This window comes from Nyctereutes procyonoides, unplaced genomic scaffold (assembly GCF_905146905.1).
Source record: "Nyctereutes procyonoides isolate TBG_1078 unplaced genomic scaffold, NYPRO_anot_genome, whole genome shotgun sequence".
NCBI classification, from domain to species: domain Eukaryota; kingdom Metazoa; phylum Chordata; class Mammalia; order Carnivora; family Canidae; genus Nyctereutes; species Nyctereutes procyonoides.
This window is the reverse complement of record NW_026575046.1, coordinates 35,189,401-35,208,317: the sequence shown is the minus strand read 5'-3', so window position 1 is coordinate 35,208,317 and position 18,917 is coordinate 35,189,401. Positions and strand designations below refer to the sequence as shown.

General features: G+C 39.0%; 1 protein-coding gene across 1 annotated transcript in view; it reads right to left on the bottom strand.

Annotated features, from left to right (window-relative positions):
* The window catches only part of ITK (IL2 inducible T cell kinase), a 63,833-nt gene that overhangs the window by 14,302 nt on the left and 30,614 nt on the right, over positions 1–18,917 (bottom strand). Inside the window, exons 6-9 of the mRNA XM_055325411.1 lie at positions 18,712–18,863; positions 14,670–14,735; positions 10,436–10,490; positions 1,593–1,675 (exon numbers count right to left, since the gene is read on the bottom strand). Of these exons, the coding sequence (XP_055181386.1) occupies positions 1,593–1,675; positions 10,436–10,490; positions 14,670–14,735; positions 18,712–18,863 (356 nt within the window). The remainder of the gene's footprint in view (positions 1–1,592; positions 1,676–10,435; positions 10,491–14,669; positions 14,736–18,711; positions 18,864–18,917) is intronic.

Below are 18,917 nucleotides of genomic sequence, written 5' to 3'. Positions count from 1 at the left end.
GTTCAATGGCTGCTTTTCTTTGGGGACTCTGGAATTTTGCCATGTGCTAGGCAGAGGGTACCTAGGTGGCCAGCCCCCAAGTGAAAACCTTGGGCACTGAATCTCTCAGGAGCTTCCCTGGTAGACACCATTTTACCCTGTTGTCGAAGCTTGTTGCTGGAGGAATTAAATGGAGTCCTGTATGACTCCACTGGGAGAGGATTCTTGGAAGCTCATGTTTCACTTCCTCTGGATTTTGCCCCATGTGCCTTTTTCCTTTGCCTTCTTGATTTGTATTCTCCTGCTATAATAAGTCTTAGCCTTGAATATGACTATATGCTAAGTCCTGTGAGTTTTGGTAGTAGGTCACTGAACATGGAGGTGGTCTTGGAGACCCTCAGCATAGCTTTATTTCTCATTCTTTCTCCATCATATTTCATGGAGCTGCAGGTCACTTTCCTCCCTGTCCCCAGCCATGGCAAGGCATGGCCCCTCTGTGATGTGCATTGTCTTTTTCTCATCCCTGGGCAGCTCCCTTCTTCTCCACCACCTGTCTAGACCTTGCTCTTGCTCTGAATTTTGCTCATGTCCTCATTCTCCAAGAAGTATTCCCTGAGGACACCTTAATAATAATTTTTCTCTTTCCTCTTAATTCTTACCAGACTTTGCCCATTGCCAAACTGCTTTGTTCTTACTTACTCTTTAATTAGAAGAGAATTTGAGAGCTAGATAGGCTCTTAGACATTGTTTTACAGAGAGCAGGAACCTGGGATACAGAGCGGCAGACAAGCAGGGTCTTATAGTCAGCCAGCTGGAGCAGAACAGTGGTTTGACCACTTGAGCTCCATTATCTCATGAAGGTGCCATTGGTTCTTTGAACCTTGTTTTTTTCTTTTATTTAATGTTTTATTTATTTATTTGACAGAGAGAGAGAGAGAGAGAGAGAGAGGAAAGAGAGAGAGAGAAAGAGGGAGAACAAGCAGGGGAAGCTGCAGGCAGAGGAAGAGGGAGAAGCAGGCTCCCAGCTAAGCAGGGAGCTCAATGTAGGGCTCATCCCAGGACCCTGTGATCATGACCTGAGCTGAAAGCAGACACTTAACCAACTGGGCCATCAAGGTGCCCTAGCCTTGTTTTCTGTTTTGTTTTGTTTTCTATGTGGAAGGAGCACAGTAACTCCTGCCTTCAGAGTTTGTTAGGATCAGAAACAGTCTGTAAAATTCTGGCACATGATAAGCGTTTAATAAACAGTAGGTAGCTTTATTAGCAGAGCTAGAACTAAAATACGTATCTTTTCACTTGTGGCTGAAAGTATCTATTCTCTGTGGGCTAAATTATAAACTCATCAAATGCAGCCCAAGTATTTTATTTCCTTAGAGCTCTGCACTCAGGGGTGCTGACTTGGAAGAGAACATGGTACCTGGACCTAGCTCTGTTATTTTCCAGCAAAATAACTTGAGTTGTGTCAAGTTAGTTAGTCTCAGAGAGATCAGGGAACGTACACAATTTCTAGTGATGTCTCTACCTCTTTCACTGTCTGATGTTGCTGTGTGTGGCTTGTTGCTCACACCCACCTCAGGACTGTCTCTCCCCACTTTGCTGAGCTAGCACCATACCTTACAATGGCTTTGGTGAAAACAGATACGGTATATGTTCCTGGAGTTCTGGAATCTCGTACCATGAAGGCTCCTTCTTTGCCCTAGGATAGTTAGAAGATACAGAAGGTTAGCAATCCTAGGAAACCAGGCTCATGCCTCCAGCTCCACTTTCTTGTCTATGAAAGGAGGAAATACAGTTTTGTACAGTGGCCAGTTTTGTACAGAGCAGACTTTCAGCAATAATGACTACCATTTCATTTGATCATTCAACAGATATTTCTTTAGGCCCTACCATGGATCAGAGGCTTCTGGTAAATGAAGACAGATAAATACAAGCTCTGCCCTTTTGGAGCTCCCCATGAAGCAGGCTCATTACAGATGTTGTCCAACCCTCACTAGAACATTGCAATCTAGATTTTATATCCTCAGTTAAACTGATGAGGACACTGAATGCCACAGAGCTTAAGTGATTTTCTCACAATCCACAACTAGTAAGTGGCAGACCTGGAATTTGAACCTTGAAAGTGGCATGTGAGCAAAGCCTATGTTCACTCTACTGCTCCATGACACCTAACTCAACAAATGTGAGAAGCCACTTCTCCATTCCCTTCAAAGGACACAAAGCTTTCTGGTCTGGAAGCTTCATCTGTTCCTTAATGGGAATGTACATATTGGGCCCTTTTTAGCACCCTTTTCAGAGTGTTGATTTTGCTGTGGGCAAAAGGAGAAAGAAAACCCGTGAAGTTCCTGGTCACATGAAGTAGACAGAAGGGAAAACCTCAAGAATGTACTCTTCACCCCCCTATGACAGTTTGCCAGTGCTGATGAAAAAAATATAAGCAAATGGCTAAGCCAATATATTCATTCCTGATGGGAACTTGAAAAATCTTAACTTTGTTTTGAGTACTTCATGTCTAATGTTCTGTTCCTGCCCAGCTGTAAATCTGTGCTGGCAGTATTTGCAAAAGCTATTACTATGATTTATTTAACTTCAACATACTGAGGACCACAAGTGAGGGCTGGAGAAACACATGAGCTCCATAGGAGAGCCACACATACTGGTAGGGTATGGAGCAGAGTATATACAATTTAGAACAATGCAAGCCCCTCTATCCCCCCATCCCCAAAGTGGATTATCTATACACAGTAAAAGCAATACACAGAGATGGCTATGCTAATTGTTTGAATCCTAGAATATCAGCATTATAGGATATTTAGCAGCATCCCTGGCTTCTATCAACTGGATGTGAGACACGGCCAAGTGTTCCCTGGGGAAGAAAGTCACCCTGGTTGAGAACTACTGATCTGGTCTAACTCCCTACACCCCTGGGTCCTACACTTTGTTGATAATCACAATCACCTGAAGAATCTGAAGCAAAAGACAAAACAAAACAACAACAAACAGTTAACCATGCTTCACCTATACACTTAGAATCTCTAGGACTGGCACCCTGGTGCCTGAACTTTTTAGAAGCTTGACATGATTCTTATAGACATCCAGGTTTGGTCTCCATTGACTCAACTGAACACGTAGCTCTTATTTATAATAGTTCTGATGAGTTGTCTCTATCTCTCAGAAATGATTATAAGTTAGAAAGCTCACACAGAACTATAACCTCTATCTCTAGCTTGGCCCTAAACCTGCAGGTGTGTGTGTTGTGTGTGTGTGGGGGGCGGGGTGTGCCTGGAGACAATTGGCCCTTACATCATTGTGCATTCTTGCCAAACCTATAATTTATCACATAAATATGGAACTTCCACAATTTTCTTATCTCTTCTGGGATTTTAAGAATCTATTTTGAAAATATGAGGAGGATGGAAGGTAGAGGGATTGGATGAAGGGAGCCAAAAAGGTATAAACTTCTAGTTATAAGGTAAGTAAGACACAGGAAGTAATGTACAGGATGATGACAACAGTTAACAGTATTGTATTTTCTATTTGAAAGTTGCTAAGAGACAAGATCTTAAAAATTTTCATCACAAGGGAAAACAGTCTGTATCTATGTGTAGTGATGAAACTTATTGTATTAATCATTTTGCAATAGATACATATATCAAATTATTATGTTGTACACCTTAAACTTAAAAAATGCCATATATCAGTTATATCTTGATAAAACTAGGGGAAAAAAGAAATTTGAAGCTGAGACCTGAATGTTCAGGTCTTTATTGCTTAGCCATGGTCTCCCTATCCCAAGGCTGTGAGTGTGAGCTGCTCAGGTTGCTCCCTGAAAACGGGGGAAGAATCAAGGAAAATGCAGAAAGCTGCTATATTTCTTTTCTAAGATATCCTGAACAGTCCTAGTGTTCTTTGTTCACATAGAATTTATTTTAGTAATTTTTATTTAATAATTTTCTTCTAAATTTAAGAAAATGCATTATAATCTTTCTGGAGCAATATATGATCTTGAGCCTGTAGGTAGCCTCCCACATTATCCACAAAGTGTTCTGTGCAGTATCTTAGACATGGTGAGAACAGAAGAGAGCTAAACAGATTCTTATTTTCCTTTTCTCAGATATAAATGTAAACTATTTTTCCATTGAAATATTAAAGACCCTTTTAACATTTGCTTACAAATCATCCTTTAAAAAAACTTGATTTTCCAAGCATTAGATTTTTCCCCCCTTTGGGGTCAGTAGTTTATTTAATTGCTAGAGTAAAGGTGATCTATGTGACATAAAAAAATCCCAGATTAGGTTCATTTGATTTTAAGATAGCTTTTGAGGCATAATTTACATACCATGAAATTCCCCCAGTTCGAGTATATAATCCAATGATTTTTAGGAAATTTATAGAGTTGTGCAACTCAATCTAATCTTAGAACATTTCCATTACTCTCCAAATATACCTCTGTTTTATTTGCACCCCTGCCACATTGGTATGTTTTCTGTATTATAGGTTTGCCTATTCTAGATATTTCGTGAAAATGAAAGAATTAATATGTGGTCTTTTGTGCCTGGCTTCTTTCACTTAAAATGTTGTTTACAAGATTTTTCCAAGTTGTAGTGCATATCAGTACTTCATTCCTTTTTATGACTGAATAATATTCAATCATATGGCCATACCACATTTTGTTTATCCATTCATTAGCGGATGGACGTTGGGTTGTTTCCACCTTGTGGCTACTGTGAATAATGAATCCATGTCTGGCTTTTTTTGCTTGACATCGCGTTGGTGATATTTGTCCATGCATTACATGTAGCATAGTTAGTCTTCAGAGATTTCCTTCTTTGCCAAATATAGAAGCTTTTTCTCTTCCCTCATTGGAATGTGATGGGTTAAACCCAAGGCAGGAAGAAACAAAACTTCAGTAGATGAAGATTTTATCTGTGTATCTAAGTTATTCAAAAAGGGGAAGAAAGAGACCAAAACACCCCCCATAAAAACCAACAACAAAACAAACCCAGAAGTTTATCAAGTGTCTGTAAAGGGGGGAGTACAAATATCTCTTCTATTTAATTAGGAATGTTTTATTGTTGTTCTCCCAAAGAAGCCATTATTATTGTTATTTTTAAAAATTGTGATCAGAGTGGGGCTTAACTGTTAACAAGAGTGATCCACAGGCGTGAGAAAAAGGGGTGGTAAGGTTTGCAGTCAGCTCAGCTGAGCATGGGAGGCTCAGAGATCTTCCTCCCCCACCTCCCTACCCTGTAGTTGCTCTAAGTGGCATTCAGTGAGGGTGACAGGAAATTGGTCTGGGGCTGAGGCGGCCTAGAGTTCTGAGGAAAACAAGGCATCCTGCATGTGCCTAACTGCCTACTTCCTGCAAGGGGCTCAGAAGAAGTTGCAACCCCCAAGAACACTGGAGCTTAAAGGGCCTTTCTCACGTGACTGCCATGCAAAGGGGTACTGACTAGTACAAGGCAGCCAGAAGGGTGGCCCTTACTCCCTTGGGACATTTTCGAGGACTCAGTTTACCTTTTACTAATTCACCTAGAAAAATAAAGAGGTGGGATGCCTGGGTGGCTCAGTAGTTGAGCATCTGCCTTTGGCTCAGGACATGATCCTGGGGTCCTGGGATTGAGTCCCGCATCGGGCTCCCAGCAAAGAGCCTGCTTCTCCCTCTGCCATGTCTCTGCCTCACTCTCTGTACCTTTCATGAATAAATAAATAAAATCTTAAAAAAAAGAAAAGGAAAATAAAGAAGCAACAATAGGGAAAAAAGGTCATGGAGGTGGTGAAATATATGAATGGGGATTATGGGGACAGGAGACTAGAACTTAACTCTATAGTCCCTTGTTAACTGTGTCTGTGTACATAGATGTACCCCTCTTCTAGTCCAGAACTATGCCACTGATTCATCCCCTGAATTTGGCCCCAGTTTACTCCTCTGTAACATAGATGATCTTTAAAGAGAATTCTTACTCTACGAGCCTATAATTCTGTGAATTCCAATTGCTTCCTGATTAAATGTATGAGCTTCAGTTTCCTCATTTGTAAAATGCAAGATTGCTGGGAAAATTAAAGTGCATAGAAGTCTTCCTGGAATACACCAGAATGAGGACTATTAGGGCTATCATTAGCCATCATTATCACATTTGATGCTATACCATCTGTTGGAGGTGTTAATTCCACTGTTTGCTTTTATCTGAAATATGTTGACATATTAGGAGTATATTTCCTTTTTTCTGCCCATATGATTTAAAGGTGAATCTACAGAAGGTAATCTCAACACACAGGGTATAGGTTACTGTAAAAGACAGACTAATAATTCATAGCCTGTCACATGGCATTACATTTGAGGAGAATGTCTCTGACACATTCAGGAGTTGGTTGTTTTCTTCTCTTGATACAAACCCATTATTAAGTCATTTTTAACTCATAGAAATATAATAAACCAATGCCTAAGAGTAGGGCTCCTGCCTGAAATTCAGGTCACCCAAAGGGTGCGATGCTGTAAGGTATGGAATTACTCACAAGGAATTTACCCTCTACCTAAATGGATTAAGACAGAAGAGAAACTCCTGAGGCCCAAAGGAGTGTGAGAACAGTGCCACTGGAGAAGTTATGACATTGCACTATGAGGGTTCAAAGGCCAGGCCACCATATTCCATGGCCAGGGATACGGGAAGCATGACAGGTGTCTTAGAGGTGATATTATCTGATAAATTGATAGGACGTTGTAGGAGATGCTTTTCTGCAGTTTCCAAACTTGGGTTAGTCTCAGAATCACCTGGGTGCCATTTCTAGAGGTTCTGACTGGTGAGGGCTGGAATTTGGAATTTGCATTTTTAAAAAGATCCCCCAACGCTTCTCATGATCATCCAGGTTCTCTTTAAGCATGGCTGTTAATTTAAAAAAAATTATAAAGCATTTGATGTATTCATTCATTCAACAACTATTTTTTGAGCAACTGCTTTGCCGTAAATACAATCTAGGTGCAACAGGAACAAGATAAAGTCTTTATATTTTAGTGGAGAACTGTGAATGGGGCAGTACCTCAGGACCCCTAGTTAATAAAAATGTATCAATCCACCTTTTAAGGTTCTTTATACTTGTTAGATAAAGAGATATTAAACACACCCAGGAAACATTTCTGCTATTGTTTCAAGCAGTGGACAATCCAGGGAATCACTGAAGTTTACCCTTTTATTACCTAATGAGGCAAAGAGGATTTGGTAAAGTAGTTCAGAATATGAGCAGGGAGGAATGTCTCAACTGCCCCAGCAGGCAAAGTGTATTTAAATGTCTCCAAAGAACTGCTGTAAAACGGGAAACCTCCTCAGCTTGTCATTCATGTGGGCTGTTTCAAGAGCTCTATGGGTAACAACACTTCATTAACCAATGTGCGATTGAAAATAACACAACCATACTTGTTTAAACTCATTATAATTCAGGTTTTAAATTAATTTGGCAATCGTCTCAATTAGTTCCAATCAGTCAGGTTTTACTATGTTGTCCAATAACATAGGTTGGGGAACTGGGAGCTGAGTCAGCAGGACAGACAACACAAGTTTGACTTGAAAAAATACAGATTCCCAGGAACTACCTCTGGAGATTCTGATTCTGCAGGTCTGGGGCGGGGCCCACTGGGATGCTGGATTTTTAAGAGTTGTACAGTGATTCGAATGCATGGTCTCCTGGGGACTGCAGGAAATAATTAAGTGCTGAGTTGATGTGGAACCAAGGAGAAACCAGAGTCCTGTCATGACTCAGCTCAATTCCTCTTCCCCTCCCCACCTCCCCCATGAGATTTGGAACTCCTCAGGGTCTTCTCTGAGCTCGGAGGCCACTGAAAGCCTGTCTCATGTTCATAGTTTACCTTGGATTATCCCCTCACTCTTCAGTTTGTCTTGTTTCCCAGTAGAGTGTAAGGTTTACAGAGGTCAAAGATCCTGTCTCAAGTACCCCTAAGGGCTTAGTCTTGTGCTCAGCAAAATGATAAGGTACTGGAGCTTAGAGCCAGCAATTGTAATCAAGGAAATGGTGCACACACACCACGGCCGGGGGGCGGGGTGGGCGCTGCTAACGGAGACAGCTGTCTGAACACAGGCTGCCTCTCATGCATCCCTCCCTGGGAAGCACACACAGTCTTTTGGGAAATCCATAAACAACTGAACTTGCTCTCTTTGATGAGAACAAGCTACCGAAGGGCAGAACATCTCACCTTGTCCTCTATGCTATCTGCTTGCTAAACGGCAACTTAGCCGTAGAAAATGAAGTTCAGTGTTCCCAGGATGACTGTGGGTTTTCCTTCTCCCCAGCCTTTTCCTCTTATAGAAGTTCTATTTTTGCCTTTGGTAGAATGAATCAATCTGTTACCAGTTTCCCTTTCTAGAAAAGTAAATAGCATGCTAATAATTAACTGTATTGCTTCGAATTATTCTTTGGCACTATTCATTAACCCTCCACCTTCCCATCACAGCCTTTCACTCCCTTCCCGGCCTGGTCCCATGTTCCCTTCTCTGTGGCTCATCCCTAACCACTGTGCAAATAGTTGGCTACCAGGTTGGGTGACCAGCTGTCCTAGTTTGCCCAGGACTGAACGGGGTGGGGATTCCTGGACACAGGACTCTCAGTTTTAAAACTGGGACCATCCCAGGCAAACTAGGATGAGTTGATCACCCCACCTGCATTGTGTGCAGGAAAGATTTGCAGTTTTATTTAAAATTCTTAAAGATAGAAAAATCTTTAAACCCAAATGGGAAGATGTTGTATGGTAAAATGGCAGGAATAGGGTTGACATTTTGGCACAGGGTGACTAATGCTTCAATCAACTAATACTTACTGTTTACTGGTGTCACCAGTAAGGCTAGTGTTGGGCACAGGTCATTAACACCGTCTGAATATCAGACTCACCTGGAGAGATTTTTCTCTGAATTACTAATGCCAAGATCCTACCAACTAGATATTCGGATTGACTTAATGTGGGGTGGGGCTTGGGCACTGGTATTTTTAAAAATATTTCCCAGAAGATTCTAATGTGCAGACAGGCCTGAGAATCACTCCTCTAGGCATATATGCTGGTAAAGTAATTGATTGCTCTGGGGAGGACTTTTTCTGAGAAACTCCATACAGTTGGTTTCTCTGAAAGAGCTATAAATGTGCAATATTCAATGGACTCAGTGATCTGTGAATGTGTGCTAGTTGGCAAATTGTTGCTGGTCTGCCACACACAAAAAGAGAAACCGAGAGTAAGCATTTAGAAATCTTTTATAGCAATCAGAGTAATTTTCTGTCTAATGAATCTAAGACTAGTAAAAGAATGAACTTGCATTTTTTGGTGTCTTGGCCCCGTTATTTTTTTCTAGTTATTAGAAAAAATCAGTTCATTTTTATTTATTTTACAAGTGTAAGTCTGTGACAAATTTGAAATTGAAAACCAACCACACGGGATCCCTGGGTGGCGCAGCGGTTTGGCGCCTGCCTTTGGCCCAGGGCGCGATCCTGGAGACCCGGGATTGAATCCCACGTCGGGCTCCCGGTGCATGGAGCCTGCTTCTCCCTCTGCCTGTGTCTCTGCCTCTTTCTCTCTCTGTGACTATCATAAAAAAAAAAAAAAAAAAAAAAAAAAAAAAAAAAAGAAAACCAACCACAAAAAGAGTGATCCATCAATACAGATATTTGAGAGGCACTGTCCTAGAACAACAAATGACCTTCTGGTCCAGACAGAGAGGGTTCACCTTGAGTGCCAATCAACTGATGGCAGCTGCCTGGAGCACCATGTTGAGGAGGATCCTAAAGCCATGGACCATGATCAGTTGTGTCACATAAGATTAGGAGCAAAGGGTGACAGTATGAGTTCTAGGTAACTATCATGGCTGATTGATGATATGTCCATCTTGTATTCATTGAGAAACTAAGGTCCAGGAAGAAGAAAGTTACTGTGTTGGTAACAGAACAGGAACTAGAACCTGTACTTTTCCCATCACACCATGCTTTCCTTCTTCTCATCGCTCTCTCCCTTAATTCTGGCATCCCTGAGCAAGATCAGTCTTGCTACCCATACTGCATGGCTCTTGAGAAGTGCTGCATAAAAATCAGTTAAAACAAGTGATATATTTCTTCTGGATACACAACCCAACCCAGGAGAATCTAAGTCACAGTCACCCTTGACCTAGTCAGAGAAGTAGGCAAGGCAAACTAGCCCCATGGCTCCCCAGGGTCAGCCATCGCAGCCAGAAAGACCACTATACCTGTTGTGACAGTTGTGTGTCACTAATAATGCCTTGGACCCTCCCTGAGTTTCTTATTGTATCATATATATGCTTGTTTCTATAAATCCCCAGAATATTTTCACTGGACATGAAAACCGTTGTAATCCAGTATGTGACTTACTGCATTGACATAAAGCACAACGTGGCTGGAAAGAAAAAAGCAAAATTTATGTTAAGTCTAAAGGTCGGTTAAGAAGACTTACTGTGTCCAAAAGAAGTTTTTCAGCTTTGTCTCGACTGATACTCTTATTGTACCACCTGAAAGCAGGAAAAAGTCATATGTCAATGACAGTTAAATTATTTTTATTATTTACTTATAAAAGATAATGCTAGAAAATGATTTGGTCATTTTCTGTCTATACCAGTACTTTCAAACTTAAAAACAAAGGCATGAACCATTTCCAGGTAATAAAATGTTTAATTAGAAGGGAACAAATGAATCAGAATTGGTAAAGTATTGGTAATTTTTGAAACTGTGTTTTGAGTACATGGAGGTTCGTTATATTATCCTCCCTACTTTGGTGCATGTTCGAAATTTTCCATGATAAAACTTTAGAAAACCTTTAGTTTCTCCATTTCATAAGTCTGTGGGTGATTATAAATAGAATGAGGCTAGGACAGCTATAAAAATTAAGTAAAATTTGGAAGTGTAGCCTTGTAAAGCAATTGCAGTGTTTTCCTCATTTAGACTGGTTTTCAAGATCTGCAAAGTAATTATATTCTTTCTATAATTTGGGGGTCTGGTAAAAAACCTAAAAAGTGGTAAGAAGAATATGAATGATTTTTAGGGATGAAGTTTTTGAATGTTGCTGTTAACATGAACCACATCTTGGCTTCCCTGGCTACTTCTTAGATAAGAGGAGATAGAATGATTATCAGTTTACAACCAGTTTTAGGAAAGTATAAACCCCAGAGGAGAGAAGTTCTGGGTGGGCAAGGAATACTACTTGTCAAACTTGTTGGGCTGTTAGAAAATAGCCACAAATAAGTGGATCCATCTGGGCTTTTGAACATCATGCAACTGAATGGTATTTTTTAAAAAAGATTATTTATTTATTTATTTATTTATTTATTTATTTATTTATTCATTCATTCATTCATGAGAGAGAGAGAGAGGCAGAGACAGATACACAGACAGAGGGAGAAGGAGGCTCCATGCAGGGAGCCCGACGTGGGGCTCGATCCCAGGTCTCCAAGATCAAGCCCTGGGTCGAAGGTGGCACTAAACCGCTAAGCCACCCAGGCTGCCCCAGTATTATATACCTCAGTGGGCTCTTGAAACTTATCTAGTTGAGGGATGGAAAATATGCTTCATTTCATGTGCAAGCTCTGATCAGTAGCTGTCTAAAGCTATGCACCTCAGCTCAGTAGGTAGGTGTGTCACTAAGAGTGATGTCTATCCTGAGTTCAAGGATGGGGAGGGAATGCCAGCTAGAATGTCTCCTTCATCTTGTCTGACCCTTCAGTTTAAGGAAAAGGGATCTGAGATTCAGCCTGGTGAGAAAACTTGCCCAAGGGTATGCCCCCAATCAGGGCAGGAGACCTGAAGCCAATCAATGGGTATACCAAACCATGATTTTGTTCCCAGCTGGTATATTTTTGAGTTCTTATGCAAATATCACCTGAAACTAGACAATATTAAGTTCAAGGATAAAAAGTTATCATATTGAGTATTTTTAATACATACACACATACATATGTATGTATATAATGTATATTTAGAAATAGATAATACAATTCTAATATAAACATAGATACATTTCTAATATAAATATTATATATCTAATGTAAAAATATATTTTAAAAGTATACGTGCATGTGTATATATGTGTGTGTGTATATATACACGTACTTCTAAATGTCTGGATGTCTGCTTGTGAGTCATTTTATTCTCTAGCTATGATTCTATAATCTGAAAATGCAAACTGACAGTATGTAGAATAGATAGGGCTCACAGACTGTTTTGCTTGTATGGTGTCATGTTTTGTTTTGTTTATGACTTAAAGTACCATTGGGAGGGGGCATATGCTTTTTTATTTGCCCCAGGCTCTACCATTCTCTAGTGCTTTATACTCTGTTGGAATTTTGAGTTTGCCCCTTCTATCGTAAATGATGAGATTCTGATTAAAAGCAAAAACAAACAAAAGTTCCCAGCCTAGTGATCATTTGAGATAAATGCCTATTTTTTCCTAAAGGCATTGGCTATAAAAATGAAAGAATTTTATTTAAGCATATTTCATACATGTTTCATTGCGGCTCAAGTATTCTTGGAACCAATGACTCTTCTGTTAGCTGAGGGAGGGGCTACTCACACATACTTGATCAAAGCCCGTCTCAGGTTGAGAGACTCTTCAGAAAATGATAGCTCTTCACTACAGAGTCCATTAGAATTTAAGCAACAAATAACTTGACCACATTTGAACTAATAAGAGCCCAAATGAGTTGATAGAAGTCTTCATTAGCTAATATTCTTCAACCCTGGTATCTTACATTTGGTGAGGACTTAAATATTTTTCATTTTTAAATAATTTCAAATGTATAGAAAAGTAGTAAAATACTATAAAAGGGCTCCCATATACACTTGACCCAGATGAACTAATTTCTGACATTTTATATATTTGCTTTACCATTCCCTCTGAATATATATATATATGTGTATATACATATATGTATATATAATTCCTAACCATTTGAGAATAGACTTTTACTCCTATGTATTTCTAAGAAATAGAACATACACTAATATAAACATGGTACAATTACCAAAATCAGGAAATTTAACATTAGTGCAATACTATTATCTAATTTCAGACTTGGTTTGAATTTTATTGGTTGTCCCAATGATGTGTTTTGTCACTTTTTTTTTTTAAGAGAGGAAGAGAGAGAGAGAGACGGGGGAAAGGAGCTGAGGAAAAGGAAGAGAGGGAATTTTAGGCAGGCTCCAAGCCCAGCATGGGACCCAACACCAGGCTCAATCTCAGGATCCTGAGATCATGACTCTACCTGAAATCAAGAGTTGGACACTGAAGAAACTGAGCCACCTAGGTGGCCCTATTTTTTTTTTTTAATGGCTCAAGATTGCTAGTCGTCTCCTTAGGCTCCTTTAATGTGGACCAATTTCTCAGTCTTTTGTGTCTTTTATGATATTAACATTATTAAAAAGCACAGGCCAGTTATATTGTAGAATATGAATTTGTGTATTATTTTCTCGTGATGAGATTCAGATTATGCATGTTTGGGCCAGGGTAGCACAGCAGTGATGTTGTGTCCTTCTCAGTGTATCACATCAGAACACTTGTGTTGTGAACTTTGATCACTCGGTTAAGATAGGGGTCTATCAAATATTTCCACTTTATTACTAATAAGTGATTTATGAGAAGATACTTTGAAACTAGGTAAATATCAAACTTTCACCTCCCTAGTTCTGAAATTTTCATTGACGTTTCTTCTCTGAATTAGTCTGAATTAGTTGATACTTTGAGTTACAAATGGTGATTTTTAAACGTGGTCATTCCTTCTACATTCATTAGCTGGCACTGTATGGTAAGAAAGAAACTTCTAGTCTATCAAACTATGCTTGTTATTGATTCTTATTTTATTCAATGGATTGTAGTCCATTACTGTCATTACTTATTTTGATATTCAAGTTGTCTTATATTTGGCCAGAAGGTATAATTTTAAGCTGACTTCTGTGTCCATTTCAAGAGTCCACATCATTAAAATATTTTGGGGGGCAGTACTTCTTTACTTTTTGGTGCAAGGTGTTCCAAGTTCATCCTGTTTTTGTCCCTGCCTCAACTCTGAATCCCCAAGACATTTCTCCAAGAACTCCATTTTAGTGGGAAGTGCTATTTAGAAATGAAGATCTGTGAACAAATGCTATTCTGGTGCTATGGTGCTATTGCTTCTGGGCCTTTTAGCAGCTGAGCTAGGGAACATATGAACATGGTGAGTACATTGTCCACTACAATTGGATTTTATTAAACACTAAGTAGTTCCATTAAAATTACATCCATGTGAACTCTTCTGTAGATGACAACCTGAAGTAAACAATACAAGCCAAGCAGATATTTAATACCTCTTTGTCTGCTATTTTGGTATTGGAAGTATGCCTTAAAGCATATTTTAAAGTGAGTTTGTATTTGATCCAGTGTTCATGTTGGTTTTTTGCTTCTCAAGTAAGACCAACATTCTCAGAAGAAACTTTCCTTTTACTGCAATCTGTGTAGGGATCTTAGAGTCATCTCTGATAAAAGGGGAGGTCACTACATATATCAGTACTCTTCTCCTATTTAAAATGTTCCTCTACTATTTACTTAGGGATCAAAGTACAAGAAGAAAAAAAATGCTGGTACTTTTATAATCAATCAATAATTTACTCCAAATCTAAGGAGGACCGTAGGACCATATTTTTAGAAAACATATAAAATATCTTACTCATAGGTTTCCAGGCTATTTGGAGACTTTTCCACCAGATAACTGCTTGGTACATATCCTTCATGCCTGTTAAAAGGGAAATTCATGTTTAGACTATTATAGGACAAACTTTCACATCTCTATTTTAGAGGTTGTTCAATCCACTAAAAGTCATTTAAAGATGGCGGAGTCTCACAGTATTTGGCATTCTTGATAAGACACTTTAAAGTTTTAGAATAAAAGAGTCACTAAAAATAACAAAACTCTGCCATCTGTTAAAGGCAATAGATTTCATCACTAAAATATAAACCATAATAAATAAGAAGCGACTACTTTACTTAAAAAGCTATGTTTGTTGCTCTCCTCATTGTGAAATTTCCTCTAGTGGAAACAATATTAATGTTCGGTCTCTATTTTCTATAAGGAAACATTTTCTTTGGGGTGCGACAATCAGAATTTTTTCCACTTTTGTGCTACCATTTTATAGTGAGGAAGCCAAAATAATTAAAGTATAAAAAAATCACTTTCCAACCACAGGTCCCAAAAGATACTGCCAGTCAGTGTTATAAGTTTTTAATTCAAGGCCTTCCTAATATTTTATTGTCGTTAATTGAACTCCTTTAAACGTAAATGGTAAAACATGAGAAAAAAGAAGAATCACACTGGATTTAGAGGTGAGAGTTTCTTTTGAGCAGGAATACACAGATGTGCATAAACAAAGACATTTGGAAAAGAGACTAATCAGCACATCAAAATACTTTACATTTGTGTATAGCACTGTATTTTTCAAAGCATGTTCACATTCATTATTACATTTAATACTACAAGAAAAAAGCAATGTCCTTTGGACTCTCTGGGCCTCTGACTCCCTCTCTGTAAAATGAAGACCCTAAACTAAATTCCACGTAAAGTTCCTCCTGACTCTGCCAATCTATAAAAAAGATGCCTAAGAGTTTCTTGCTCTTTGTTTCATAAAGCATATTTTAATTTTTATATAATAAAGCCATTTTTCAACCTAGTGATGATATTTAATGAGGAATGTATAGTCTATTTCACAGAATGGTTTTGAGGAATGAAGAGTTCAAAAATGGGGATGCCAAATATGAGATGATTGTCTCATAACCTGTACCCACGGCTGACACTGCTAGTCAATCGTGGTGTGCTTGCTTTGGAGAGTTGAACATCCAGCTTCAGAATTACCCTGAATATGGTGTTCACGGCAGTCTGTGTCAATCGAAAGAAGTCAAGTTATTCTAAAATTTGCTATTTCTTTTATATCTATCTTTTCGAGTCCACTTGATCATGTCTGGTTTTGTCATGCCATACGTTTACAATTATATTAATAGATCCAATACCATTTTTACTTTTAAATAGAATAACCGTGTTCTAATATGCCAACCACATAACATCATGTGATAATATCATTATCACCAACGGTAATTCTCTTCCCCTTGCATGTGGATGTAGAATTTACAAAGCTTCTTTCACTTTTATCATCTCATTGACTTCCTCAACACTGTGAAACAGACAGAGCTGATGTTACCATCTGCATTTTGTAGATAAGGAAATAGACCCACAAAGCATAAGTGACTTTTCCAAAGACATACAAAAGTAGTTGATATCCAGTCCAAGTCTTCTGTCTCCCCATCTTGTGTACTTTCCACTATCCTGCATTATGACAAAGCACACTGGGGAAATTCCCAAAACACCAGCTAGACTTTAGGGTGTCCTCTTTGATGGCCTTTGAAGTGCAGAGCTGAGCATTTCCACAGGCCACTGAACAAAGGGGGCCACTGTCATTTGGGGAAGTGAAACTCAGGAGAAGAAATTTCCTGGCACATTAGGTGTGCTAAACAAATGTCAGTTGACTGGAGGAGTGAATTTCTGAGTAAGTTCTGGTGTTTGTAGAACCAGGAAGTCTTATACCTGTCTCTGATGTGGGACTCCTTATAATAGGCAAAGAGAAGGTGATGTGACTGACCTTACTTGCCTCCACGAGTCAGCTAGAGAGGGAAACTAGCTCTGGTCTCAGCTAGCCAGCAACACTGTCTCACAGAACACAGTTCTTGAGCTAACCATATTTTACACCCGTCTTTCACTCCCCCCTATAATGGCATCAATGAGGCTACTTAAAGAGAAGGTGATGTGATGAAACAAATTTGTATGTAAAAACTATGGCCTTAACCCTAAAGATATTTGTATGCTTCTTTCTTTATTCATCATATTAGCTTTTTTTAAATTATATTTTTAAGGTTAGTGATACCCACTGTTGACACTCCCACACATTGTTGGTGGGTAGTGGGAATGTAAATTTGGCAATCGTTCTGAGGGAATTATCTATCAAAATGGAGACATGCTCTAATTCAACAGTTCTGTAGTTAGAAATGTGAGAAGTATACTTTTTCAAAAGAAAAATATATTTTCAAAAATATATATGTTGCAAATCTTTTTTCAAAACATTGCCTGGAAACATGAGCATGAGCAATACAGCATCTTCAAAAAAAAGCTTCTGGAAACGCAAAAAAAAAAAAAAAATACAGCATCTTCACTGTGGCCTTGTTTAAAATAACGAATGAAGAAAACAAATGACTTGGAAACTAAGTGTCCCACCATTTCAGATCATTCAAATATTTATAATACAAGCATTATCGGGCAGCTCAGTGGTTTAGTGCTGCCTTCGGCCCAAGGCATGATCCTGGAGACCCAGGATCGAGTCCCACATCGGGCTCCTTGCATGGAGCCTGCTTCTCTCTCTGCCTGTGTCTCTGCCTCTCTCTGTGTGTCTCTCATGAATAAATAAATTAAATCTTTAAAAAAAACCAAGCATATCTTCCAAAACTATGCAATTATTTAAAAAACAAAGTAGGTTTGTATCTGCTGATATGAAAAGATCTCTGAGATACATTACCAAAGGTTAAAGGCAAGATGAACAGAATGAATCACCTTTGTTCAAGTGAAAAGAAAGGATGCATTTGTGTATGTATAACTTTTTGTCTGGGATACACAAGAAAATGTTGATAGTGATTACTTTTGGGATTTATATGGGCACAAACGGAGGTTGGATTTTTTTTTTTTTAATAAGACATCAATTTAGGTCACCCAAACGTTGCAGTGATGGAGTATTTTTCTTATTTATATCTTTAATCAGTAATATCCTCATACTTTAAGAATACATAAACCCCTAATATTAATATACAAGAATGTTCACTGCAGTGTTGTTAATATCTGCAAAATACTGGAAGTAATCTGAATGCCCCAAAAGGGGATTCCTAATTATGGTACACTTTTGTATTGGATTTATGCAATCATTGAAATCATATTCTGGAGAATATTCCGTGGCTTGGGCAAATACCTCTGATGTATTAAAATGAAAAACTAAAGCCTTATAAAGCAGCACAAATCTGAGAAACTTAAAAAGATTACAACTAAGGTTTTTATGCTAGTATCTAAGTCATATATATCCCAGGCATTCTGAAGGTTAACAAAAGTAATTTTGTTGTATTTCAGATCAGAGAAGGGCTCAAATCCTATAGTGGACAACTGGCATTAGCACAACTTAACTTTCTCCCTGACTCATGTAGATGGCTAGTTCAAAGACTGGTAACGTAGCTACTCTTTCATATCTTCTTCCTGATACTTTTTAATATAACCACTAATCTGTACTATTTCTACATGTCTTTTCTTCTTTGAAAATAGACACATCATGATGGGATGTGCCTTCAGTCTCATCCAAACACTCAAGAAAATAGTGCTTCCTTGTAGAACAAGCTGCCAATCTCCTGCTCTGTGGATGTCTGTGAAAAAATCCAGGAATTTTTAGATGGGCTCAGAGACTGGGAGTGCTTGATGGGTAGTGAGCATAGCAAGTGACTGCCTCTGCCACTTCTGAGAAGTGGAAAGAACCCCTCAACCCACTTCTGCCTTCCTTTTCCTCCTAACTCTGCTCTCTTCTCCTACATCAGTGAAGTGGTCATGCTGACGGAGGCAGGACAAATAATTCCAGTGTTTTCTCTATTCCCACCTCACGTCAAGCGCTGGCACAGCAACCACAAAGATGCCTTACCCATTCCTGTCCTGCACCCTCCACCAGTGAATCTCGGAACTGTCCAGTAGGTAGTACTCCTCATTGCGTTGTAGCATGAGTTCCTGTGGGTCATTTGTTTGGTAGTCATACAAGGCAATGACAATGGTTTCTTCGGGTTCCCGAAGTGATCGCTGGAGGAGGTAGAAAACAAAACCAAGCAATGACATAGACAGGAGATAAACTGC